Genomic DNA, 27,979 nt, shown 5'->3' with positions numbered 1-27,979 from the left:
TGCGCGGCATGGCTGCACCATAGCGTACAAGGATGCCCCAGTATGGTTGTACCACAGCGCACAAGGATGCTCGACTTGGCTGCACCACACCGCAAAAGGATGCTTGGCACGGCTGTACTGTAGAGCACAAAGATGTCCAGCATGGCTGCACCACAGCGCATAAGGATGCTAGGCGTGGCTGCACCACAGCGAACAAGGATGCCCAGCATGGCAGCACCACAACGCACAAGGACGCCCGGCGTGGCTGCACCACAACGCACAAGGATGCCGCGCACATGGCTGCCCAGCGTGGCTGCACCACAACGCAAGAGGATGCCCAACATGACTGCACTCATGCACACACTCACGTCACAGAATCACTTTAACCACGTGGTTTAGTCGTTCAAACCCACATTTAGTCATTGGAAATCTGTGGCTAAGTCACGCCCCTTGATACTGTAATTTACGGGTTTAGAATCACCGGCAAGGGTGGTCACGTGTGTGTTGTGAGGTACATTTGATACTTAAATAAGGCATTAGTTTGACCATTCTAAGACCAATTAATCTACTCCCCTTGCATATCAAAGGAACCACATATGCATGACTCGCTTATACAAGCGATAGATATATTGGTTCAGTCAAGGGTGATATGTTCTGTCCTATGATCTACCTATTGCATTAATCATGTAGGAAATTAGACCATATATGACTAGGATACGCCAAAAGCTAGCTTTGTAGATTGATTGAGGCTTTAATTATAATTCTCATTGGTATACTCTGTTTAGTATAGCGTGCCTACGAAAAGAGATTCTTGCATGGTCTTACGATAAGAGGCATATATACTAACAAAGGGTTAAACCACCGAGATATTCTTATCGGAGACACCTTGTGTGCTCTTCAGATTAGAACACTTGTAGGTATACTTTATCTGATATAGCATGCCTACAAAAGAGAAACTAGGATTGTCCTCGAAAAAAAAGAAGAGAAACTCGGATTCCTTACTTTATCTGATATAGCATGCCTACGATGAAGGATTTATGGTAAAAGTCAGTCACTGCTTAAGGACCGGGGGGGGGGGGGGATATTTTACCCTCTAATAGGAGAATCGTTCCGAATTCAATACGGATGCTGATAACCCTCAGTATAAGATGATATGGTTATATCATCAATTACTTGAATAAGGTAGGGTCAAAGGCAAACAACGTTTTGTCACATGATCTAACTTTGTCTGTTCTTATCCATGAAAAGATCAAAATGTAAAAAAGAAAATCCATTATTAATCCTATTGTGTCTAGAAATAAAGTCTCTTTTGCTTATATAAGACACAATCCCACTTTAATGAAATTTCTGACTACCTGCATGGACCCACCTCAGCAATAGGCTAGCCCAAATCAATCTGATCCGGTCCCCACTCCCTCCGTACGCCAGAGATTTTGGAATCTCCCTTCTCTCCACTTAACTTGTGATTCAGAGTCCAATCGGGTCATTTCTAGACAAAGACACCATGGATCCGTCAAGCAGTGATTTACCCAAAATACAATCAGACCATAAAGTGAGTCTGTTGCAGGCTGAGGTGTCAGAAATAAAATAGCTCATGGCACATATCTTGCAGACAGTGTAGGGCCAGTCTCAAGGTGACATAGTACCTACTATTGGAAAGCCAGTAACCCCCATGGCAACCTTGACAGTGTCCAGGGCACACATCAGAGTTGTGATAGAAGGAAAGGATGTTATGACTGACACCCCTCACAGGTATCCTGAGACTGAAAGGAAACGAAAGAGAGCCAAGTGAGCCTGAGGTTAGTAAGTGCTCCAAAGATCAAATTTTGGCAGGACTACTATCTCAGATTGACCTTTTGCCCTTCCATCTCCAAGAACAAATTTTGCATCGTGTCCTATAGAAATGGAGTGAAGAGTGCCTAAAGCTGTCTTATGAAATTACTCTCCTCACACCAAGGGAAAAACGACATCCTCCAAGATCTTGAAGAAATATATGGAGAGGTTTTTGCCACTAGAAGCATCCTTCAACAAGTTGTTCTAAGTAACCCAGATCTATCTCAACAGTCTTACTGGTTGCAACGTCAACAACTTGTGCCAATAACTGGACTAGACCCTATTAGGAAGCTCCTTCATAACCTACATAACACAGTCATAATGGAAACTGCATTAGTAAAGGATGTTAGAAGGAAGTCTACCTGACCTAGTTGGCACAAAGTAAATGGCCTTAGAATCCCCTTTGAGCAAATTAATTCTCTGAATCCTCTGACACACCCAAACGGGTTAAGATCTGTTAGGATGCATCTCCAAGAAGGACGGTAGTAGGAGCTTTGACATTGGTTCTCCTCATGGCATAGTAAGACTCGACGCCCTAGCAGGCTACATTGTACACCGAGCTAAGAGAAATAGGGCTTTTAGGCACCATTCCTCAACGTTCAATCGGCGATCCTCCCCCAAAATGGTAAAGCCAAACTTGTATTGTCATTATCATGACCAAGAGGGTCATCCCACTACTCAATGTTTCCACCTCCAGCATGCCATCTAGAATTTCTTGGATGCCAAAAAAATTGAACTATCACCCGAATGCGTTAAACTTTAGTCATTAACTTGATGAGCATCAGTCTTGTTGGCTGACTTAAAATGGATCTAGCACCCAACTCCGGTTAGAAGAGCACTATTTTGATGGTACAAATTGTATAGTCCAATGACAAAGCAGTAGCAGTACTTCACTCTCGTGTGGACGAGATCGATCACACTGAAGACATCACTGAGTCCGCATCCTTTAGGTCTTTAGGCTTTTATTCTATCAAATTTCTTTTTGTTATCTCACCTGATGCGTTTTTTCTATTGGCTATCAATGAATATGTCTCTTTTTTGTACATCCAATCTCTTTCCTTTTGTCTTCATCCAAATGACATTTTGTGATGATCCTGTAACTTTTTGTCCAAAAAAAAAAAACTTGGTCGGTTTAGAATGACCAATTAAATTACATGACATCCCTTGATAATCAATCCATACTCAACTCACCCCTTCCTATTTGAAAATATACATCTGTCTCCCTCTACAGTAATGGTGTTAATTTAAAACAAACTAAAAAGTTAAATGACAAATTTAACCTCAACCCATTCCTTTGTACAAACTATTTATTTAGTCAAATAAAACAAAGGAAGATTCCCTTTCGATGAACCATATTCTTTCACCACTTCGCTTCGAGAGATGAAAAATCAGGGAGAGTGAGAGAAAAAAGGAAAACTGAGATAGGGAGAATAAGAAATCAGGGGGCTTGAGAGTTAAATCAGAAAAGGAAAAGGGTAATAGATTGAGAAATTAGGGTTTTAATTTCAGAGAGCAAGAGGGAAAAATCAAGGGGAGTCGAGAAAAAAAGATCAGAGAGAGAGGGAGAGAAAAGCAGAAGAGGTTTTCAAGGTTTGGTTTTCGTCTTCTAGAGCTCAGGCCAGTGTTGGGCCTTCCCCAATCGGAGGTTTTGGGTTCCTCTTCTCCTTCCAGATCAATCGGGAAACTAGAGTTCTTTTGCTGTAATCGAACATTGCCGCTAGCTGGAGCTTCACCAGTCTTATAGAGATAAAGATAAAAGCATCTGCAGTCAGCACCTTCACCTCCACCAATCTCAGTCTCGCACTCTTACCCTTACTATTAACAATGATATTGAAATGAAATTGAAACCCCATTTATAAAAGAGGAAGAAAAAACTAGAAAGTACAAAGTAAACCAACCTTAGAACTAAAGTATAAGACCTCTCTGGTTCTCTTCTCTCCCTCTTTCACAATTCAAAATTCACACATGCAGGAAAGATAAAAGGCAAAATCGTGAATTTAGAGCAGCGATCTTGGATTACCTCTCACTGGAGTCGGATCTTTCGTCAATTCTTGGATCTTCTTCTCCAATGTATGACTGGTGGAGATTGAGTTGCAGGTCATGTGAGGAAGAGAGTGGTGTGAGGAAGAGGATCGATTTTGGGGTTTTTAGATTCAAGGGTAAAAAAGTAACTCTACACTGGTAAGGGTAGTTTAGGGATTTAAAAATATTTAAATTACAGACATCATAACTTAACGGTATAAAATTAACAGTGAGGACTAAGTCGCCACTGTAGGTACAACACGCGTTGATCGGTTTTGATTCTACCCTTGCGTGGTGGTTCCGATGCAGGACTTACCAGAGGTTGATATCCCCATCTTAACGACTCGAATTAGATGTGTGTGGAGTTGACAGTGACATGATGTCACATCTGTCTGACGTGTGAGGGAATGCACAATTTAAAATAAAAGGAAGGGAGTCACCACATAGGTTGTAAAGGGCCTAGGACCCTAAATGGGTAGCCAAAATCCTTGTTAGAGGATAGGGTTACGATTGATTCCATATGATCTGGCCAGAGAATGGGTAAAAGGTCAAGCTACGGAGATGAGAACTTTTACGCACCCCACTCTACCTGGAGGAGCACACTGGTCCTTCGTATTAGATGCTAGGGTTCAAAGATTCTCTCAAAACAAACTCTCATATATCAACATGTAACGTTAATCCTGATTAGAAAGTCATGCATCATATGGGATCAGAAATTCATTGAGTATGTAAACTAGCATAAAATGGTAAAATTACCAAAATGCCCCTAGAGGGCATAAATGTATAAAGAACAAATAAAGTCATGTTTGAACATCACCATTGATTAAAATATGACTAAATACATTAACAACATGCATGTGAGATATTTAAAATATCAAAAAGGCAAATCATCCTAAATGACAATAATTACCGAAATTCCCCTGGAGGGCATAAAGGCATAAAAGAGCTGAGAAATCATATTTGAACATCACCACTGATCTAAATATGACTATATAGATTAATAACACATACGAGAGGCATTCCAAACACCTGAAGTGCAATCCAACATAAAATGAATAATTATCAAAATACCCCTAGAGAGCATAAAGGCATCAAATGCATGAAAAATCATATTTAAACATCCACTGTTCTTAAACATGGCTAAATACATTAAGAACATATATGTTAGGTATTCCAAACACCTGAAGTGCAATCCAACATAAGATGACAATAATTACAAAAACATCCCTTGAGGGCAACATTGATATTTTATGTGAATAAAATCATATTTAAACAGCACCACTGATATTAAACATGACTATACATGTAGAATAGGGCCTATTAGTAATTTAGCACGTTGTAGCCTACCAATCTAGGGTCCGAAGTCAAACTCCTATTCGGACTGTGACCATCTTCCCCACCACGCCACCATCTTCCCCCACCCCCACTTACAATACCTCTCCCTCTCCCGCTCTAATTCTCCCCTCCCTGCAACCCCACCCGACCCTCCACTATCCCCCACCCCACCCTATATAGAAATTTTTAGTCTCAAACGAATATTCCAGATTCTCATGAATGAGTTGGATTCGCTTCCTCGATTCTTGCTGATTTTTGCTGGAGATATTGAGCCTATTGACCAAACTGGAACCATCATGGTCTAGGGTTCTCAGCAGGAATAATATGGTTGGCAGTTGGTGAACTTTACATCCCAGCAGCAAGAGTTTGCTACATTGAGCAGTAAAGGGAAACCATGGGTGAGACAAATCGATGAAGACGTACCCTCTTGATTTGTTGTGGGAGCCTTAGGACTTGTACAAACCTTCAAAAGCAACAACAATAACTAGTATTTGGTATTCGTATTCTTTGCATTATTCATTGTAGCCAGAAGTTCAGTTAATTTTTCTTTTGACATTCATGGAGATTCTTTCACATATTTGTATAGAAAAAAAGACTAGATAAAAAACCCTTTAAGACATTGAGATTGGGTAATTTTTTCTTTGTTATTATATTTTGGTGGTGAATTTGATCCTGTTTCTATCTCCATTATAGGGTTTCTTCTCTCTCTCTCTCTCTCTCTCTCTATCTATTTTCATTTCTCTTTTTCTCCCTATATTGGGAAGGGATTTGGTGCAAAAATGTTTGCCATCTATGGAACAAAAGAGGAAGGGATGGATTATAGCTTCACAACCAAAATAGAGTATTCAAGCTGAAATATATACGGGTTCAATTGCTAATCTGACTATCCAAGAGTGAAGGTTGGTAACTAAATACTCAGTACAGTATGCCAATAGCTAATTGACAAGAAACAAAGAAAGAGATCATGGGGAGGGGCACAAGTTGCAGAGGGTGTTGGAGAAGGAGGAAGAGGGGTGGGGCGGGGTTGAAGATGAGGATTGGGTGGAAAGTTGCAGGGTTTTGTTTGGTTTTGAACCAACACGGTCTGGTCGATCTTGGTCTATTGGCACCGGTCGGCTTGGGTTTGACCTAAATAACCCAAATATTGTTTAGAGATTTGAAATATTCTAAGAGTGACCGTTGGATTAGTATAAATCCACCTGTTGCTCCTAGCTTTGAGGGCAAGACAATGGCAGGTAGCTTCTTGGCAGTAGAGGATCTGAATCCTACATTTGATTTGTGTTAAAATAAACACCACGAAACACAAACAAACAAAAACAGATCAAACAAAGATGACACACAGATTTAACGTGGCTCACACACCAATATGATGTGCTACATCCATGGGTGAAGCTGAAGATGATTCACCTTGTAAATGGAAAAAGATACAAATGGAGATCTCTAAAGAACACCTAAAATGGAGCAAGAATGAACACCCAAAACTGTGCAAGAACTCTCACATAGAAACCCTAGCTCAAAAATCTCCAAATATAACTTGTTTCACTTGCTTACACAACAAGATAGCTAAAACATCTAAATATTCCTCCACTATCTCCCCAAGCCCTCCGCTACCATCATAGACCTCATAAAAAGCCCCATTCAAGTCGCCACCAAAATTGTCAAAGTAGGTCAATCTTTGAAACAGGTAAAAGATTTCGAGACACACACAACAATTTGTAGTCTGGATCCCCTGCCCCATTGGATAACTACGTGAACTTTCTCATTTTGTCCATCGGTGTATGGTCCCAACGGCTTTTTCAATAATAACTGTCAATGTCGCCCCATGTTTTTTATTTTTTTTTATTGCTTTGTGAATGAAATATAAATTAAAAAGAAAGAGTAAAATACAACACAAAAAATCAAAATCCCAAAAACAAATAATCAAAGGCTGATACATCAAAAGAGAAGGTGGGAAAGAAATACCAATAAAACGATTATACATCAAAATCCCTGGGGTGGTGGGAGAAACACCAACAAAAGGATGATACATCAAGAGCCCAGGCGTGGGTGAGAGATAAGAGGAAGGTCCCAATGCAGTTAAATGCTTATTTCTTAAAGTGTTAGGGCTTGCAGAATGAATAGGGAGAAGTCCATCTTTTTTTATTCGTTTTCCACCAAACATGATGAATGACAGCCCTAAAGATAAGCTTTCCAATATAATCTCAGATTGACATACCACAATAGCTCGAGGAATTGTTATCGAATCGGAAGATTTATATCAGAATTGAAAGATGGCGTATAATGACTCAGCCCCTCCCTTGGCATGATATTATCCTCTTTGGCCCCAAGCGGTGTCGGGAATTTGCTTTGATACTATTGTAACGACCCCACACGGTGTCGGGAGTCCGCTCTGATACCATTGTTACGACTTAGCCCCTCCCCTGGTAGGATATTGTCTACTTTGGGGTTAAGCCCCTCACGACTTTAAAACACATCATACCAAGTAGAGGAGGCCAACTTTTGTCAATAGTAGGGGTGTCAATTGGTCTGTCCGGGCCGATTTCAGTATGGCCTAATCGGTCCTCCCTACTTTAGGATCTTACACCGTGATCGACCCATTTAGGTCCTCATAGGCTAAGCATGGTCCCATTTATAAACGGTCCATCGGGTACCAGTCTATAATTAGGCTTGTACTAAACGAGCCAAATGTGCATATAAATGAACTCATACATATGATGGCATTTATTTGGAGCTCTAAGGCCTTTAATCTTAATGGACATACATACGATGACATTTTGAATAATATAAATGGTCTTGATTATGTGTTCCATTTATCTTTGGCCCATCAACTCTATAATGCAATAATATACAATTATCAATTCTATATTTTTACTTGGCCCATAGTCCTTATTTATAGCTTAAGTAATGCAATATGATAAACTAATCAAGGAGATTAAGAAAGGGTATATTTGGGATAAAATAGGAAATTTATGAAGTAATTGGGGTAAAACAAATGGTCAATAAAACAGGATTAAACATGTTGGTCCTTAAAAGTATCAGGCCCGCTTGGGCGTCCGTCGGGCTATCCCCTTGCACCGAGACCAACTTGTTTAGCTAATGTGCCAAGCCTTAGCTTGACACATTTAGCTAACATGTCAGGCCGGTTTTTTTTTTTTTTTTTTATGAAAAAAAAACATAATATAAATTAAAAGGAGAGAAACGTTTGTACAGTATAGATAGAAGGCGATATAGTCGAGTGGGAGGTAGCGCAGAACCGAGCTAAGGTTAGCAGTGGAGAAGTCCATTTAGATTTCCTACCTACAAATTTGACAGAAGTAAAATTGTGTGTTTCTTCAGCTAAATTAAAAAAGACCGGGATTAAGTTCCGGGTAATATTCAGCTGGGTACGAAAAGTAAAGACGTCCTGGATGTTAGCATTTGTAAACCAACATTCACTGAGTTGAATTCCAGTGTTTGAAGCCTGTTTCCATCCCTGCAAGAGCCCGGTTAGTTCAGCCTCCATTGTGTCATGCGAGTCCAAAAATCATGCAAAAGTTAATACACTTTGGCCATCTATCAAAAAGCAATAAGCCCATCCTGCTAAACCTACTGAGGGTTCAAAAATTGACAACCCTAATCAATAGTTCAGGATCTCCCTACCTAGCCAATGTGGGACTAAAGGTTCTTGACTCACCTCACTGCCTCGTTTCTTGGCTATTGCCTCACTCTATGGGACACACCCCGCATGGTGTCAAGAGTTTTTCTTTGATACCACTGTATTGACCCAGCACCTCCCTTGGCATGATATTGTTCACTTTGGGGTTAACCCCCTCATGGCTTTAAAACGCGTCATACCAAGTAGAGGAGGGCACCCATTATCAATAGTTCAGGATCTTCCTCCCTAGTAGATGAGGGACTAAAGATTCTTGGCTCACCTCACCTCCTCGTTTCATAGTTATTGCCTCACCCTCACTATGGGATACAACATCGCTACTGTGCTCGGCCTCACCACTAGGGTCGAGAGTTTACTCTGAAACCACTGTAACGACCCAACCCTTTTAATCAATAGCTCAAGACGTCCCTCCCGAGCCGATGTGGGACTAAAGTTCTTGGTTCACCTCACCGGTTAGTTTCTTGACTTTGGCCTCACTTCTTCGTTTCTTAGCATAACCTCACCCTCTTTACAAGACACAACGTCTCTGTTTTGGTAGCCTCACCACTAGGGTCGAGAGTTGGCTCTACAACCATTTATAACTCCCCAACCCCCTACCAAGCCACGATGTTGTTCACTTTAGGGTGAAACCCTCACGGCTTTAAAACCCGACATGCCAAGTAGAGGAGGCCACCCTTTATCAATAGTTTAGGATTTTCCTCACTAGCCGATGTGGGACTAAAGGTTCTTAACTCACCTCACCACCTCGTTTCCTAACAATCTCGTACCATTGGATCGATATAGACCAAGGGTAAAAAAGAAAAATCTTTTAAAAGCAAATCATAGGTAAGCAAATCATGGATAATTCCATCTGATCCAACCCGATTCAGTACTAAAACTGTATTTATCACTAAAAATTTTTAAGATCCACCTCCATTCTCTCTAAATAGAAAGTATTATTCTTTGATGATGTCACCTCATATTAATTAGGAACATATAGGCCGGTTGGACCATACAAAGGTGTTGATTTCCTTTGCTTCTTTGATTATTTTAAGTTTTTTCTGTGAGGATTAGATCGGTCGTGGTTGCTGATATAATCAATTATTGTAGATATACAACTTCCAGTAAAAGGACTCTAAAGTATCCAATTGTAGCTACTAGCTGGCTACTACAATCCTCCCTTCTTGAGGAAATAAATGATTCCAAATCTCCTCCGAAATGTCTGTAGCTCCTTCCTTTGAACTTTTGATCTAGCCGAAGGCAATAACTCAGAAATCCATGTAGTTCCTTCCTTTGACCTTTGGATTTTTGTTTTTTTTGTTTTAAATTCTTTTGACTATGAAGAAGACTTCAATTAATGTGGCTGAAAGTGTACAGGTAAATAGAAATTCTGGAACTTGAGTGTTAAATGGACCATCACATGGTAGTTAAGCATGGACCAGCATTTTTCTTTCCCTTAAACTTCTTTTTACAAATGTCCCCTACAACTTTTCTAATTGCAAATTCCCCCTTACTTTCAAAACAGTGTAGCACTTTGGTCCAATCCATTAATTTGAGACGTTAGACGTTAGTTTTAGGGAATCTAATGACCAAAATGCCCTTTTGATAAATACCCACCAAAATTAAAGAATAAAATGACCAGATTGCCCTCATCTTCCCCAAATGGTTTAGGATTTCAAACTGAAAATCAAACCCTAAAGCATTTGGGGAAAATGAAGTTTAAAATCAAACCTCCAAAATTGAAACTGAAAAATGGAGAATGGGTTATGATGTGTTAGAGCCTAAGTTTCATCGCATTGGATTCTTGATTTATGAGTTCTGTAATCAAGAATGGACAGAAAAAAGCAGCTAGTATATAACAGTTGTACTATCAAATCTGCTTTACTAAGGTAGGTTCAAGAATTAATGTACTAATATGTCGAAGATGGGCGAGCAAACAAAAGGAAATGAATCTCAGAAAAACAGAGCACACAGTAAACATTGATTATAACCATTATTCGGGGAGTGTGTAAGCTATCACTCTGTCTATAACCCTACATAGACAAAACGATAAAACACCCAACACCACCACCACCATCACCACAAAAAAAAAAAAGGAACGAGTGAGTTATTTCATTCAGTGAGTGAAATGGGTATTAGTTCTGAGTTGTTTTTTTCCTTCCTGATTTGAGATGATTGTTATCGGATGCTGACTTTGGGAATTTGGCTCAAATGGAGATTGCATTTCTTCACTTGCTTCATCGGAAGATGCAGCTAGCAACCATGATCGAGTGACAAGGTCAGGTCATGGTTACTACATCTCTGCAAACGATCTCAACAACAAATTCCCTCATCCGTTGTCTTGATTCATTGGAAATTTTCTTCACTGCAACTTCAATTTTGGAAGTTTGATTTTAGGGTTCATCTTCCCCAAATGGTTTAGGGTTTGATTTTCAGTTTCAAACCCTAAACCATTTGGGGAAGATGAGGGCAATTTGGTCATTTTATTATTTAATTTTGGTGGGTTTTTATCAGAAGGGCATTTTGATCATTAGATTCCCTGAAACTAATGTCTAACGTCCCAAATTAACGGACTAGACAAAAGTGCTACACTGTTTTGAACGTAAGAGGGAGTTTGCAATTAGAAAAGTTGTAGGGGGCATTTGGACAAATGGGTATTTTCAGGGGGCATTTGTGAAAAACCCTCTAATCCTTGGAGACATACTAGAGATAGAAATCCTTGGAGAAATAATACTAATAAATAGCATCGTTGGAAAACTAGGTTTTCTAACTTGATTCGTCTGGGGACTCCGCCTTGTTAAACCTAGTCAAGGCGAGTCTTTTTTCTTTTTTAATGCCATAATATGTATGAATTAGTAAAATATCAGAAAAAATCTGGTTTTCTGACTCGACTTGTCTTTTAGAAAAACCTGATGACTAGGCTCTGTCAAACCCAATCAAGGCGAGTCATGTTTTTTTTTTTAATTTTTAATGCCATAAATATAGATGAATTAGTAAGAAATCAGAAAAAAAATACAAATATGGGAAAACTAGGAAAAAAAATTACTAAATCACATATCAATGCATTTTGAGTTTTTTTGTTTTATACCATTGAACAAGAGAAGGGAGTCAAGGAGTTGAGGGTTTCTTACTCTTTTAGAATACGAATTTACTATTTGACTCAACTCAGTTTTAAGTAAACCGATTTTATGGTTTTTTGAAAAACAAATAAACAAGCCATGTTTGTCATGACTCAGGTAAAAAATGATAAGGATTAGCCCAACGTGTAATAACTGTATTTAGTTATTCTGTCAACCACTATGTATATATATGTGGCTATATTCAATTAGTAAAGTTGAGATACATTTCATAACATGGTATCAGGTTTATTTTTCATACTCTGACGAGTTTCTTGGGTTCCTGGGTTTCTTGTTTGGTTCTTGATCTTGGTTTTTCTTCTCTGTTTTTCCTCTCTGGGGTTTCATGGCTCTTCCGTTCACGGCAAACTCTGCCGTGATGTCTCTTCTCTGGTTACGCTCAATGCTTCGCCTCGCCTACCTCTGAAGCTCTCTTCTTCCAATTATCTCCTGTGGCGAGCTCAATTTGTGCCCCTTCTCAAAGGTTATGATCTTCTTGGCTTCGTCGACGGAAGCTATCCTCGTCCAGCGAGTGAATCTTCTGACTTGAATGATTTATGTTCCATTAAAAAATACCATGTCTTATTTGACTTGAATGATTTATGACCCAGTCTCATCATTTTTTACCTTGACTTAGTTTACATGACTCTTGATCAGATTTTCCAAAATTTTGACTCGACTCGGATGACTGGCCCTAGTCAAAACCTAGTTTTCCAACTATGATAAATAGTTGATTTATTACATAACATAAAAATATAGACAATAAGCTATAAAATAATACGGAGAAAATTTTCAATCACCACACTATCTTAGGGTTCACAAACCCCAATAGGGTTTTAGCATGCTCCTCAAAATACTCTCCAGATCGACCCTAGCTCCCATGCGCATCTGTAGCAGCACGGTGAATGGATTCCCATTCTCTATGGCTTAAGGAAAACTCGATCCAAATAATATTCCAGATCACAAGAGCAGTTGGTTTTTTTTATTTTGACTATTAAGCTTAGTAGATCTTATTTATTTCAATTTTAATCTTATCTAAACTTGGGTTAGTAGATGGGTTTCTTTGGCCTTCTAAAGCTGTGGAAGTCCCATTACCAGGGTTATTTTGGTTTTCTCACTTCTTAGAGAACTCGCATGCATTCGCTGCATTTTAAGGTCGAAACTGCCTTGGTTGAGTAATGTCAAGTTGCCGAAAAGAAGCATTTATGGGATTTGTATTGTTTGCCAAATGCCAATTGACTTGGTCAAGAACCAGAACCCCTTGTCAAATTAATTGTGGCTTGGATGTTCTAATCAGTGAGTCCCACATATGGGAGGTACAGCACTACAGCTCATAGTAATCCAAACTAAGCTTTCCTTAGTTTCTAACTTCTATCTTGATAAGTCGCTCACATTAATAGACATTTTTAGTTCTTTTTAATTCCATTAATTATTCAAATTCAAATTTTTAAAAGCCTGAATGTGCAGGCCTGATATATATTCTAACTGTTGGATAGGAGATTATGCAGATTGTTCCCTTATAAAATTTTAGAGTGAAACTTAATATGAATTTTTTTAAGCTATTCAAATCTTGCTCAAAATTGACCTGTAATGTGGGTTAATGCTTTTGGGCTTAAATCTTACAATATTAATCAAGAAGTACATTTTTTTTTAACCCACATATTATTTGGAACCGGGGAAGCCCCTAAAGCTTTATTAAAAATAGAAATATAAACAAAATACAAGAGGGGAGGGACAAAACCCGCCTTACCCCCTACCCAAGGAGACAAAAGGAACACTCTCTCAACTCAAGCCTTTCCAAAATCCAGAAACCCAAACCCCAATTAAGAAAAAAACAACTAATATCGGAAAACTGGTAAATCAGCCTTATCTTCTCTGAGGATGCGGAAAAGATCAGCAGGAAGCTCCCTTTACAAGCAGAATGATGTACTACATTCTGACTTGCAGGCTTGGTTTGCAAGAAAATCAGCAGCGCGGTTACTCTCTCTATATGAAAACATCACATTCACTTCCAGGCTATGAATCAAATGAATAGCTTCATGGAACCAATACTAGCAGTTCCATAACGAGCACGATCTCGTAGAGATAAGCCGAACAATGGTTTTGGAATCCGAGTTAATATGGCAAAACTTGTGGCCCATGTTAGCACACATGCGAAGGTCATCCAGGAGAGCCCACAACTCTACTTCGGTATTGGAACAAACCCCATAGAAATTAGCAAAAACCATAAGAAAATTACCATTCTGGTCACGGATAATGCCACCACCTCCACTCAAACCCGAATTTCGTTTATTTTTGGCATGTTTTTCCCGCTCATAGCATTGCCGAAGGTGGGAAAACATTTTGCACTTTCTGGGCGTGGCTTTGGCCCTTTGATTTGTTTTTAAGTTCTTTTTTTCCTTAATATATATGATCTTTTAGCAAAAAAAGAATAATAACAATGCTCATGGTTTCATAGTATAAACCTTCACTACATTAATGTATCTGTCACTTACAAAATTAGACATTGCTTACAAGGGCATACATTGCCTTACTGCATCTCAACCAATAACCTCAGTAGAAATTATTTCCGTAACTTGCCTCTTATCTACATTCGGGTGCGTGCTAAATGGACTCCCTTGACCTTCCAAGGGAGTGACATTTCCATCCATACCAGAGGAACTGGTTGATGCCCGCTCTTGGTCTTCTTCTCCAAAAGGATTGCAATACCTGTCTGTAACGGAGGGACTTGTAGGTGGACTTGATGCAATAGATATGGATGAAGCTTCAATGCTTGATGCAATTCCAGTATTTTTTTTTGTGATTTTTAGTTACTCTAGAGTCATGAGAAGAAGGATCCATCTCATCATATTTTTTTGCCATCTCAACAATTCTTTTCAGTTTAGAAGTGTTAGGATCATCACATCTGATGATGTTCTCATAGTTACGAAATAAACTAAGTAAGAATATGAAGAGGGCTAGCAGTGAAGCAGCTCCAGTGATGATGAACAATCCCCCAAAACTACCTAGTGCAAGACTAGATGAAGAAACCTTTATACTAAGGTCTGGACAATTGTGCTGCCCAAACCATGCTTGCTCAATCCGCGACATTTTTACTCCTTCAATTAGATTTAATACTGCCCTCGAAACATCAGATACCAGTGGAGAACCTCTTGGAAAAGCCTGTAAGAAATACAAATAGAAGGAATTCACCCACACAAATACTTACAATAGGAGGGGTGAAGGAGAAAGTGAGAGAGAGAGAGAGAGGACTTACGAAGCCGAATCCATCAGCCTTATATGTAGGTCCAACCATTGTGTACTTGTCACAGTATTTTGAAAGAAAGAGTTTCATGTAAGGGATCTCATCAAAAGCAGCAGCAATACCACCATTATCACTCCCTTTAGATAAAGCTTCATCCAGTTCTTCTAAACTTGTATAGGTTCTAATCTTGGACTCATTAAATCTCATTTGCTTTAGCATCTCAAACACAAATGAATCTTGTTTGTACCCCACATAAGCCCCCATTTCTTATGATCTCTTTTACATCTGTGACAGTGGGTTGAAGCTGTTGAACTGTCAGCATGGAAGTTAGGCTTGCTGTGTAACTTGATGTGAGGATGAGCACAACAAAAACCCATATGATAACAACGAACCTCGCCAAGTTGCTGAAGACCTCTTCTGTAGCCATCGAATCAACTTTTATTAGTATCAGTCCACTACTACCAAGTGGGTTTTTTTGTAGAAAATATCTATAAAACAAGAGAAGAGGAAGAGTATTTACTATGTGCAAAAACCATTGTTGAGAAGACAAACCAGAAGATCATTCCAAGTTGATTTATAGGTGAACCCCTAAAATCATTGTTTACTCTGTGTTCGAGAACCCAGATGACAAAGCCTGTAAAGATGAAGAAAGCCAGAGTAGTAAACCATAGATCCCAATTTAAAGGCTTCAAGAAAACCCACCGATTCTTTCTCTGATCTTCTTTGATTGGAACTATCATTGTTACCCCAGACTCTGTGAATGGCATTGTAAAATCGACATAGATGGACCGATTGGCTCTGATAGTTATATCACCAACCACTGCATCATATTTCTGTCATAAAACAATAATTATGCACCTTATAATGGTGAAACTGAAAAGGACCACAACTAATTGTCAGAATATAAATCTAAACTTACTTGGAGATATATTTGGTAGATCAAATCATTGTATGTCCCGGCACTTGTACCATCAGACTTCATGAATGGAATAAACTCATAAGGAAGAGCATATGGCAGTTCCCCAATTACAGCGTTAAAAACATCAATACAGAACCCAGTGACAATTGGGGCATTTGTAGTAGGATCTTTTTCTACCATCACAAATTCAGTAAATCTCTGCCCAACAGGAACTCCAATCTTCAATTTCTTCCCATTTGTAGGGATTACCCAACCCTTAGGCATAGTAGTAGAATTTCCTGGCCATACGATATCACCGAGACTGGAATTCAAAGACAAATAAAATTTTGTATCAACTGCATTCAGTTCGCGTAAAATTCCATTTGTTGGGGTCCAGAACCCAATCTCCCTTCCTCCATCACCTATTACATTGAGTAATCGGAATACCGATGATTGTAGTTGTCCATCAACAAGGCTAAATTCTCCACTTAAGCCTGTAAATTTTGTCTCCAAGATTGCCCGGAGAAGTTTAGGACCTATTGTACGTAGAGATTCCAAGAGTTGAAAGGTCTGTTAGTCCATCAACAACTTGTGGGTGCTGGAAATGATTATTCTCTGCCCCAACTTTCTCAGCTGCCAGTGCTAGTGCCCAAACAGTATCATATGCCCACAGTCCAAAAGTGTTGAGGGTAGCTCTTTCCAAATCAGGGTTTTCCTTGTGGAATTTGTGTGTCCATCTGATATTAAAATTCTTAAGTTTATCAGACATGGGCACATAAGGCTCAACACATACCTTGCATAGATTGGACAACTGAGAGATCCATGGAATTCAATCGAGTAGATAGCCCATTTGTGATAATCCAGGCATATTCTTTACTCATCATTCCAACATCCTTTGCTTTAACAAAGAAACGAGCAGCGAGGGAGTATGACATATGAACAACAAATACTCTAGTTTGCCTTGTCATCAACTTGTAGAGCTCCGAAAGAATTCGATCATCGGTGGCTGAAGGAGAAAGGACACTTCTATAGGGTACACGAGTCTCAATTGCGGTGAAGGCATCAACCAAATAAGGTACAATTACATTACCATAATTAGTAATCTCATATTTCAGTACAACTTCCTTCCATCTGAAGGCTTGGACAATGGAAGCAATTGCTTTTACCTGAGAGGAGTCATTAAGGGAAGCCCTGACAAAATAAGGTATTTGAGCTGAAGACAGAGAAGGACTTGTTGCAGAGAAAGAGATAATGGGCACATGAGCTTGGTCACCAAGATCAATCACAAAATCGGCCTGGGATGATGTTTGTGGCCCAATAATTGCTTGTACTTCTTTGATCTTTAGTAGGTCAAGAGCTACATCAATAAGGAACTTCATTTATATGTCTCTTGATTTCCAACATATTCACTCACAAATTAAATAAAGTTACACTCCTATCATAATACAAGACAAGGAAATTTTACCATAGCAGAAGGGAAAGGCTAAAAATACAAAAAGGCAATTAGTAGAGGAGGAAAGAGAAAGAGATGTTAGTTACCCATAGAAGCAGCATGGACCACACTGTTCTTGGAATCCCTAGTGTGGAAAACCAGTCTTGTTTTGTAGAAACTGTGAGTGGCATAGAAATCAGACAAAGCCATGGAGATGCAGCTCAACCCAATTCTCCCAATCAGTTTATTCAAATTCAGAACCACCCCTACATTGAAGGGTATGGTTGTATTTTGAGCCACACCAAATTTGCCAATGAAGGGACTCAGAGAGAATATCAAGATGAAAGGCAAAAGAACTTGGACTGAATACTTCATCTCTAACCTCAAAAGGACTGTTAATAAGCTTTGATCTTAAGTTGATTAAGCAATGCACTTCCTCTTTATAGGAATTTGATAGAGTACTGCTAGAGGAAAAAATTGTTGGAATATAAACTATGAAGCAGAAATTTTGAATTCTAACGAACCAAAGAATGTGTATGGGCCTTCAAGTCATTGTCCAAGCTGTTCTATTTGAACAATCTAACAGATTTGAAGCCTCTTAAGGAAAATGCTAGACTTGTTTGTCGTGTAAGAAATATGCTGAAAAGTCTTTCATGACAATACTGTTATTTGCTGCATTTTCAATTAGTCATGGTATTTGGGGTCCATACAATCAATAAGATTGCAACGCTTCTACGTACCAACATGTTCAATTCCTTCTTTCTAGGAAAATGCAAGTGTTAGAATCGGGTAAAACCTGATCCATGCGCCCACTTGGGGCTGACATGGGGTCCATGGCCCATTAGGGTTTGGAGCGCATGGCCTTATATTAGCTGCTGCCGGGGGTGTTTGAAAGCGCACTCCGTTGATGCTGCCGCTGATGCCAATCCCCTTGTTATTATTCAACATTAAAAAAAAGTATTGGGATTTTATTAGGGTTCTTGAGGAAGAAGATGGGTGAAGAGATTCTTCCTCTTCACCTATATCCTTACTCAACCCTAATTTGGGCTATTTATTTAAGATCAATTTTTTTAAATTATAATATTTGAGATTATGAAATTGTCATTGAGATTTTATTTTTGCTTTAATGTGTTTGCAAATTTAAATTGACAGTTTTTATTCATGATACTTGGTTGGCTCATGTCACATATCTTATTATTACTTTTAATGGGTTTAGCATGTATCTATGTATGTTGCCAATGCCATCATCCCCTCCCGTGATGGTTGTTGGCCTTTTGACTTGCTCCACTTGTTGGGTTGCATGGTCGATCTTCATCCACCGGCCTATGGATGTTTATGTATGTTCATGGTTGGAGATCATGATTGGTATTTTATGTAAGTGGACATGTTCCTATATATGTACGTTAGAGGTAGTCTTCGTGTGTGATGTAAAATGCGATGCTCCCTACTTTGTAGATTGATGTAGTAGGACTTTTAAAAGAGATGTAATTATTGAAAAAATATAATTATATTTTTGAGAAGCCTTATAAAGGGTTAGCGCCTCGCACTGCATATCATACGCTTACACTACCTCGACATGCCACTATAAGTACCAATCGGATTGCTTCATGGGACTGATGCGCACACGTATGTATAGCGCAATTTGTGGATACGAGATGCGCCTTCCTCCTTATATTTGTTTGAAATCGGTTAAAATTATATGCCCCTGAGCCACACACATGAGATTTGAATATGAGTTTAGCAAAATTTTTGGTCTCACCATGTGGAGTACGGAGCCATTAATTTTAATCAGGGTTTCTGGAATAAATTATTGATGTGTACTTAATGTTTACCTTGTGCATAATTGTGTAATGATATGTCGAAAGGAAGGATCCAGTATCAGCCCAATGAGCAAGAATACTTAAAATACCTGATCACTAAAATGACCAAGCTTGCAGAGGGTACTACCGCTGCAATTGCCTCGTTTCATAGCTATTGCCTTACCCCCTGTATGGGATACAACAGCGTTGTTGTGTTCGGCCTCTCTACCAGGGTCGAGAGTTTGCTCTGAAACCACTGTAACGATCCAACCCCTTTTATCAATAGCAGAGAGGATGTTCTTCCCTAGACGATGTGGGAATAAAGGTCTTGGTTCACCTCACCGGTTAGTTTCTTGACCTTGGCCTCACCTCTTAGTTTCTTAGCCTAACCTCACCCTCTTTACCAGACTCAACGTCCCCGTTGTGCTAGCCTCACCACCAGGGTCGAGAATTGGCTCTACTACCATTTATAACTCCCCAGCCTCATACCAAGCCACGATGTTGTCCGCTTTAGGGTGAAATCCTCATGGCTTTAAAACACGTCATACCAAGTAGAGGAGGCCACCCTTTATCAATAGTTCAGGATTTTCTTCTCTAGCCGATGTGGGACTAAAGGTTCTTAGCTCAACTCACTGCCTCGTTTCTGAAGCATTCTTGTAACGCTAGCTCGGTACAAACCAAGGGTAAAAAAGGAAACATCTTTAAAAAGAAAATCATGGGTAAATCCATCTGATCCAACCCGATTCAGTAAGATCTAGTTTGGTATCAACTGAGATTACTAAAACCGTATTTATCACTAAAAATTTTTAGGGAACCAATTTTTTGTCTAGGAGTGTAGCCTACGCCAACATTCCCATGTGTTTATCTCTCTCCTCCTTTAAACAAGGGGCAGAGCTGTCTTTTCATATGGGGAGGATAGAGATAGACTCATGGGAGTGCTGGCATAGGCCATACTCCCGGGCATAGTTCTTTTTTCCATAATTTTAAGATCCACCTCCATTCTCTCTAACTAGAAAGTATTATTCTTTGATGATGTCACCCCATATTAACTAGGAACATATAGATTGGACCATACAAAGATGTTGATTTTCTTTGCTTCTTTGATTATTTCAAGTTTTTTTTGTAAGGATTAGATCGATCAGTCATGGTTGCTGATGTAGTCAATTAATAAAATAATGTAGATATGCAACCTTCTAGTACAAAGATTTTAAAGTATCATTGTAGCTACTAGCTGACTGGTGCAATCCTCCCTCTTGAGGAAAGAAATGATTCTAGATCTCCTCAGAAACGTGTGTAGCTCCCTTCCTTAGAACTTTATATCGCTCCCTTCCTTTGAACTTTAGATCAGGTCAAAGGTGAAAACTCTGAAATTCATATAGCTCCTTCCTTTGACCTTTTGATTTTTTTTTTGTAAGTTTATTTCTCTTGACTATGAAGAAGACTTCAATTAATTTGGCGGAAAGTGTACATGCAGAGAGAAAGTACGGAACTTGAGTGCTAAATGGACCATCACATGGTAGTTAAGCATGACCAGCATTTTTCTTTCCCTAACTAAACTTCCACTAATCCTTGGAGACACACTAGAGATAGAAATCCTCGGAGAAATAATACTAATAATAGTTGATTTATTACATAACATATTTATTTTTTGCTAAAGGTCAGCAAATGAACTTTATTAAATTTTTTTTTTGGTAGAATGAACTTTATTAAACTAAAATAATAAAGAATGAGAGAATACAATCCCTTGAATTACTATTCAACCTTCGACGTGGTCATCAGCAGAACAACAAAACAACAAAAAAAAAATAATAAATAAAGAAACACTATAAAAACCTATATCTAGATCTCATTTGAGCATCCCATAAAACATCATTAGTATGAAGTTTGGAGCTCCATCCCAGATTGTATACTTCATTGACTTAGCTGCATGTTCCTCAAAATACTCTCCAGATCAACCCTCTCCCGCACGCATCTTAAGCACCACGGTGAATGGATTCCCATTCTTTGTGGCCTAAGGAAAACTCAGTCCAAATATTATTTCTAGATCATAAGAGCTGTTGGTCTTTTCGGATTTTGACTATTAAGCTTAGTAGACCTTATTTACTTCAATTTTAATGTTATCTAAACTTTGATTAGTAGATGAGTTTCTTTGGCCTTGTAAAGCTGTGGAAGTCCCATCTGTGTCGGATAAAGTAGTTGATGGACTTGCATAATTAGAAAAGGTCTCCGAGAATATATATGTTCTAGTGTTTTGAAGAATCAGAGATAGAAACAGTTGGCTATACTTGTCATGAAGATAGAAATAATGCAAGCCAAGATGACAACTTCCGGTTGTTGAACTTAACTTTATGGAAAGGAACAAAACAAAAGAGGCATTACTGTAAGAAAGTCATTGAGATTACATACTTGTACGAATTTAAGAAGGCTCTTGGATATTTCAAATGGAAAATAAGTGATGTCAAAGGAGAAACGATACAATTGATTGACCCGACTTAAGTCCAACTTGGATAGCTGGGAGGGTACATTTGTTCTAATTAATGAGTGTCAAATCTTAACCGCCGCCCCCCCCCCTCTCCCCAAACAGCTGGGAGGGTACATCTGTGCTAATTAATGAGTGGCAAATCTTACCCCCCCCCAAACCCCACGCGCTTAAGCCAGTGACGTGAAGACCTGGCTCCTGTCCAGCCGTGGTAAGAGCTGGACGGTCCAGTGCTCGGGAACCACACCAAAAACAAGGGGTGGTCATTCACATGTGGGGCCCAGGTGAGATCCACCTGTGAAATGATCACCCAACCCCTATTTTTGCTGTCTTTTAGCAGGGCTGGATGCTCTAGCTCCCGCCATGGCTGGACAGAATCCTTTGTCTTGATGTGAAGATTTGGGTTAGAATGGATTGGGGTATGAATAAAATAATATTATTTAAAAAAAAAAAAGATATGAGTAAACAACTCAATAATTAATAATAGAGGCAAGAGATTACTATTTGATCGTGCAGCACTAGCACAGAGTCAATGAGAGTGTCGTAGGGATATCAACATAGTTGCAGTATTTTATTCCATAAAGGGCAGGACAGTACTTTCACATGCTCTTGGGTTTGGATGGAGGAACCACGCAACCAAGTTGTATTCTTATTACCTAAATATTTTTGCCCAAAGTTTCAATACTATGTATTGCTGTTGAAATTTGAATGGACGACGTGTCACTGGGAGACCTGCACACCTTAAACCAGAGTGTGAGCACAAGAGGGACAGATTAGGATTCCTTTGAGGACTTTCTGATGCTTAAATCAAAATCCGAATAACAAGATAAGAGTTTGGGATTTTAAGAGAGTAGTAGTGAATGGAATAGTTACAGGAATGGGAGGATTATGTGGGGAGATCGAGATTTCGCTTTACTCATTCATAGGCCCAAGAATGGTCTCTAGGTGGGATGATTGATCATTACCTTTCTTGGGTGTAGAGTTTCAATCCTCTATTGTTGTTTCTTGTATTCGTCTGGGTATGCCAGGACATTAAACATTTGTACTCTTTTTTTTATCTAATTTATAATCTTGCTGAACTTTAGCAAAAAAAGAATAGTTCCACTCCTGGCTGGTACCTTACCCCCTCCCTATCCCCCCCCCACCCCCACCCTAAAAAGTAAAATATATATAAAAGCTCCCAATTCCAAAATGAGAAAAAAAAATAATAGTTCCAGATGTTGTCTAAAGAATTTACCTTGACTTTTATCTTCCTATTTATAGGAGAAGTGGTGGATTAATCTGCTTCTTAGCGGAGAGGTGAAGTGTCCACGCCTCTCATCGTAGAAGTGGAATTCTCAGACCTTTCTGCATGAGCGTAACATGCTCAGACTTCTCAACAGGAGTTGGAGTATTCAGGCTTCTTTGTAGGGAGTTGGAGTGTTCAAACTTCTCAGGGCTCTACAGCGTTGACCCAATAAACCTATATAACAGACGGGAAGCAGTTTTCTATATGGGATTGTGGCCTACGCCAACACTCCCATGTGTGTCTCTTATTTCCTCCATAAAACAAGGGGACAGAGGTGTCTTTTCATGTAGGGAGGAGAGAGATAGACTCATGGGAGTGCTGGCGTAGGTCACACTCCCGGACAAAGATCTTTTTCCCATAACAGTAATCAAAATATCAAATGCCTTGTTTTAATCTATCCACGTATAGCACGAATATACCACCAAAGTTATTTTGATTTTCTAACTTAGAGAATTGGCATGGATTCGCTTCTTGACCAAACAAAGAAAAAAGGGGAAATGATTCGCTGCATTTTAAGGTTGAACTGCCTTGGTTGTGTAATGCCAAGTTCCTGACATGAAGCATTTATGGGATTTGTATTGTTTGCCAAATTTCAATTGACTTAGTCAAGAACCAGCACCCCTTGTCAAATTGTTTGTGGCTTCCATTTTTTTTTTTTTTTTATAGGTTTGTGGCTTCGATGTTCTTAACATGTGAGTCCCAGATTTGGGATTTACAGCTCATAGTAGTAACTAAGTGTCAAATTTTAAATTTTTTTTTGGTTAAAAGGAGCTTATATTAGTAGAATAAAAGAGCTTACAACCTGTAGTATGTCATACCAGAAGCATCATTCCTAATTTTAGTGGAAAGCGCTTCTGGTAGACAATTGGTATTTAAATCAAGTTCATGCACAAAATGAACGAAGCTAGCTAAGTAGTCCGCACAACCATTAATCTCCCTAACATGATGAATGAAACTGCAACTGCGAAAATCATCACGCAAAATACCCATATGCATGTCCATGGATGCTTATAGTAGTACTCCAATCAATAGTGTGAACTATTGCATGATTGGGGATTTTCAAAATTATATAAGATAAGTAAGATCCTTTATTGAGAAGAAGCAGAAATAGAATATACATGGGAGGGAGATCCAACTCCAGAAACTACTGGAGCCCTCCCCACCCCCCCCCCCAAGAAAACAACTGTCCAAAGGCTTACACAAGGGAAGGACCAATGGACACTTAGGTAATGGCATCCACAACCCTGCTCGAATAATCACTGTCACACACCAACCCCTACCCCAGGGTTTTGATATGACTGGGATGCTTACAAACATCCTAACCTCCACCAGGATCTCGATGCAATGGCTCAAATCACAGTCAACTCAAAAGACAAATATCGCATATACATTAGAGTGTGTAAAGAAACACAATTACCTTAGAAGCAAAAGTAGAAACTAGAGTGTGGAAGCGTATATCATCATTAAAGGAGATTCGAACATCTAAGTGATAAGTAATTCAACATATTACGTTTTATCTCAAAAGGGTCAACTAAAGGCTAAAACCACAGTAAATAAAAGGGAAAATTACACTATCACCCCTTGAGGTTTGTACTAAATACAGTGCGACTCTCTGTGTTTTCAAAATATACACCTTGACCCCCTGAGTTTAGGTACTTGTTACACTCAGCCCCACTTCGTTAGAGCATTCCCGTTGGTTGCTGACGTGTTGGCCATTGATGCCTTAAAATGACAAATATACCTTTAACCGAAAACCTCCTATACCTATCTCATCAGTTTTAAATATTTTTATTTAAATCTAACGTCGGTTTTGTTTCTTTATTCAATCCTTTTATTTATTTTTTTATTTCTTCTTCCTTCTTCTTCTTCTCCTTCTTCTAAAACACCTTTTGCCTCCCGCAGCCGCCACCACCACCTCCTCACCCCCCTCTTCTTGCTCTCAACCCCACACTCTAGTCTCATTGTTTTCAGAGTTTTTCTTCTCATCTTCCTCCCACGCTGTTCACATCTCACCTCAGGATCCTATTGCAGAAACAGGAATTCTGATATAGGATTTGCTATTTAGAAGAAGAGGAACAAGGGTTTGAAAAGGGAAGAGCAGATGATCGGTGGGAAAAAATATGAACTCACATGCCATATGAACCAAACCCATTTTATTCTCCGTGAAAATTCAGAATTAAAGAAAGGGGAAACCATTTGATGGAAAATCGATGTGTTCCCTTTTTCACATGGCATCTGAATCGAACCCATTTCATTCTCTGTGAAAATTCAGAATTAAAGAAAGGGGAAACCGTAAGTGTTTTGAACCCCTGCCTCCTTCCTCTTCTCTGTCTACATTCCAAGTTGATAGCAGCGGCGAGTCTTCATTCCCAGAATCTCATTTGATTGCAGCGGCAACCAACGAGTCTCTGGACTATCTTCTCGGGTTGAAGACGAATTGTTGTGAAGTTTGAGACTAGTTTTCAGGCAGCATAAAAGCAATGGAACAAATAGATCAGATGATAGAGACTGGATGATTACTGAAGACACATGGATCTCTGTCGAAGTCTCTTGTTCCTTTATTATTGGACAAAGAAACCAGCCATGAGTGCTGGACTACACTACATGAGGCCTTTGGTTCTACATCTACAACCAGGCTCATGTCTCTCCACCTGGATCTATTGAACCTGAAGCAAAAACCTGATGAGGGTGTTCCTGCCCTACTTCAGCGACCAAAATCAATCGCAGATGAATTGGCTGCCTCTGGAAATTCTACGCTACTTGAAGCATACCAGAGGCCATGGACTGCTCATTCATCGCACCACTGATCATCGTCTATAGGCCTTCTCTGATGCCGACAGGGCAGGTGATGGTGATGATCGCAGATCTACAGGAGGTTTTGCAATTTTTCTTGGTCCCAATTTAGTCTCATGGGGATCCAAGAAACAGAAAATTGTAGCCTAATCCTCTACAGAATCAGAATACAAAGCATTAGCTGATGCTGCGGCCGAACTCATTTGGCTTGAATCTCTATTCAATGAAATTGGCTTCCCGGTAAAGGCACCGCCAATCCTGTGGTGTGACAACATTGGCGCTACCTATCTTTCAGCCAACCCGGTTTTTCGTGCATGCACGAAGCACGTCAAAATTGACTTTCACTTTGTGCGCAAGTGGGTGGCTAAGAAACAGCTTTCTGTCTAATTTATTTCAACAAATGACCAAGTCGCTGACATAATGACCAAGGCCCTCTCCACTGTACGATTTGAATTTCTAAGGGACAAGTTGAAGCTCTGCTGTCACCGACCTACCACTTGAGGGGGTGTATCAACCGATCTTGAGGATCCTATCAGTTATGGATACTCAAGATCGGTATCCACTCATTTTAGGAAACACATGTGATATGGATTTCTCCAATCACATGTGATATGCATTTCTATTCTTGAAAGATCCCAGATCAGATTGTGAATATCTTTGTACTCGCTTTGATTCCTTGAATCTCTTGTAATCCTTGAAAATCCGATTGGATGTATACACCTTATATATATTCTCCACATAGAGGAGAATAATGCTAATGGAGAAATAATATTTTCAATGCCAATAATATTTCTCAACCCAGTGAATCCACCCAAGCTCCCCTCACCATCAAATGTTCATGTCACCACCAAGCAATCAAAACCCCTTTGTCACCATCACAAGATTCCCTTCTCCACATTACCCACCTCATCTTGAAAAGCAAACCAGAAACCCTAACCAAATCCCTAGAAAAATCTTATGTACAATGGTCCCCTGATGTTGTTGATCGAGTCCTGAAACACCTCTGGAATGATGGCTCCAAGGATCTTTAGTTCTTTGATTTCCTTGATCGCCTCCCAAACTACAAACATTCTACCTCCACCTTTGATCATGCCATCGACATTGCTAGCCGATTGCATGACTAGAGGGCCCTTTGGATCTTCTTGATCATCAGAAATGCACTAAAAACCCTAGATCGTAAGGTGTGGGATGAAGGTTGCAGCAATGGTGGGGAGGTGGTTGAAGAAGAAGAAGAAAGAAGAAGAGAAGAAATAGTGGTGGGTCCCACTTTTTTAAGTTAGAAAAATAAAAAAATTAGAATAGGGTTATTTTAATTGAAGGGCAAAATTGTTATTTAAATTTTTGGAAGCAGTTCTCTATCCAGGAGTGTGGCCTACGCCAGCACTCCCATGTGTCTATCTCTCTCCTCCTTAAAACAAGGGGCAGAGGTGTCTTTTCACATGGGGAAGAGAGAGATAGACTCATGGGAGTGCTAGCATAGGCCACACTCTCGGACAGAGAACTTTTTCTCTTAAATTTTATACTTAACATCGTCCACTTAAAGGTCCTGGGTGTATATTTTAAAAATACAGGGGGTCATACTATATTTAATATAAACCTCAAGGGGTGGCAGTGTAATTTTCCTTCAATAAAATTATACAAGGTTACACAATGCAAATGATAACTTTCAAAGGAAATAAAAGATAAGTTCCCTCGATCCAGATGCCCCATTGGCACAGTCATCAATAGCTACTCAGCATCATAGCCCGAAGTCATCGTTTACAAATCACCGATACCGAACAAAATATAACCAAAGAAGGAGCACCATCAAAATATCACCTGCAAACACATCTAAAAAGGTTGCATAAAGAGGGGTAAGCTCCACTGAGCTCAATGAGGGGATGGGGAACACACAAACGAAAACACATAGTCCATGTTGCATGAATTAATTAGCAATATTAGTGATGCAGCCAAGCCACATGAAGAAGCCATAGAGGCTAACGGTACACACCCCAAATCCCTTAGGAGATCGGTTAGGATCAAGAATCATACAAAAAATGATTCTTTCAAGAAAGTCCAGCTCATGGATTACAAGGATCCCCCACCCTTGTCCATATGAAGACTTTCTTATTATTTCTCTTGGCTCCTATT

General features: G+C 39.4%; 1 protein-coding gene across 1 annotated transcript in view; it reads right to left on the bottom strand.

Moving 5' to 3' along the window:
- LOC122659189 (glutamate receptor 2.7-like) overlaps positions 1–17,929 on the bottom strand; it is a 23,601-nt gene extending 5,672 nt beyond the window's left edge. The window contains 8 exon segments of the mRNA XM_043854325.1: positions 14,731–15,078; positions 15,173–15,421; positions 15,423–15,577; positions 15,681–15,993; positions 16,080–16,595; positions 16,597–16,846; positions 16,848–17,415; positions 17,598–17,929. Of these exon segments, the coding sequence (XP_043710260.1) occupies positions 14,731–15,078; positions 15,173–15,421; positions 15,423–15,577; positions 15,681–15,993; positions 16,080–16,595; positions 16,597–16,846; positions 16,848–17,415; positions 17,598–17,865 (2,667 nt within the window). The 5' untranslated portion in view covers positions 17,866–17,929.
- Positions 17,930–27,979: the final 10,050 nt, after the last annotated feature.

Source organism: Telopea speciosissima, chromosome 4, assembly GCF_018873765.1.
Source record: "Telopea speciosissima isolate NSW1024214 ecotype Mountain lineage chromosome 4, Tspe_v1, whole genome shotgun sequence".
NCBI lineage: Eukaryota > Viridiplantae > Streptophyta > Magnoliopsida > Proteales > Proteaceae > Telopea > Telopea speciosissima.
This window is presented reverse-complemented; position numbering and strand designations above follow the sequence as displayed.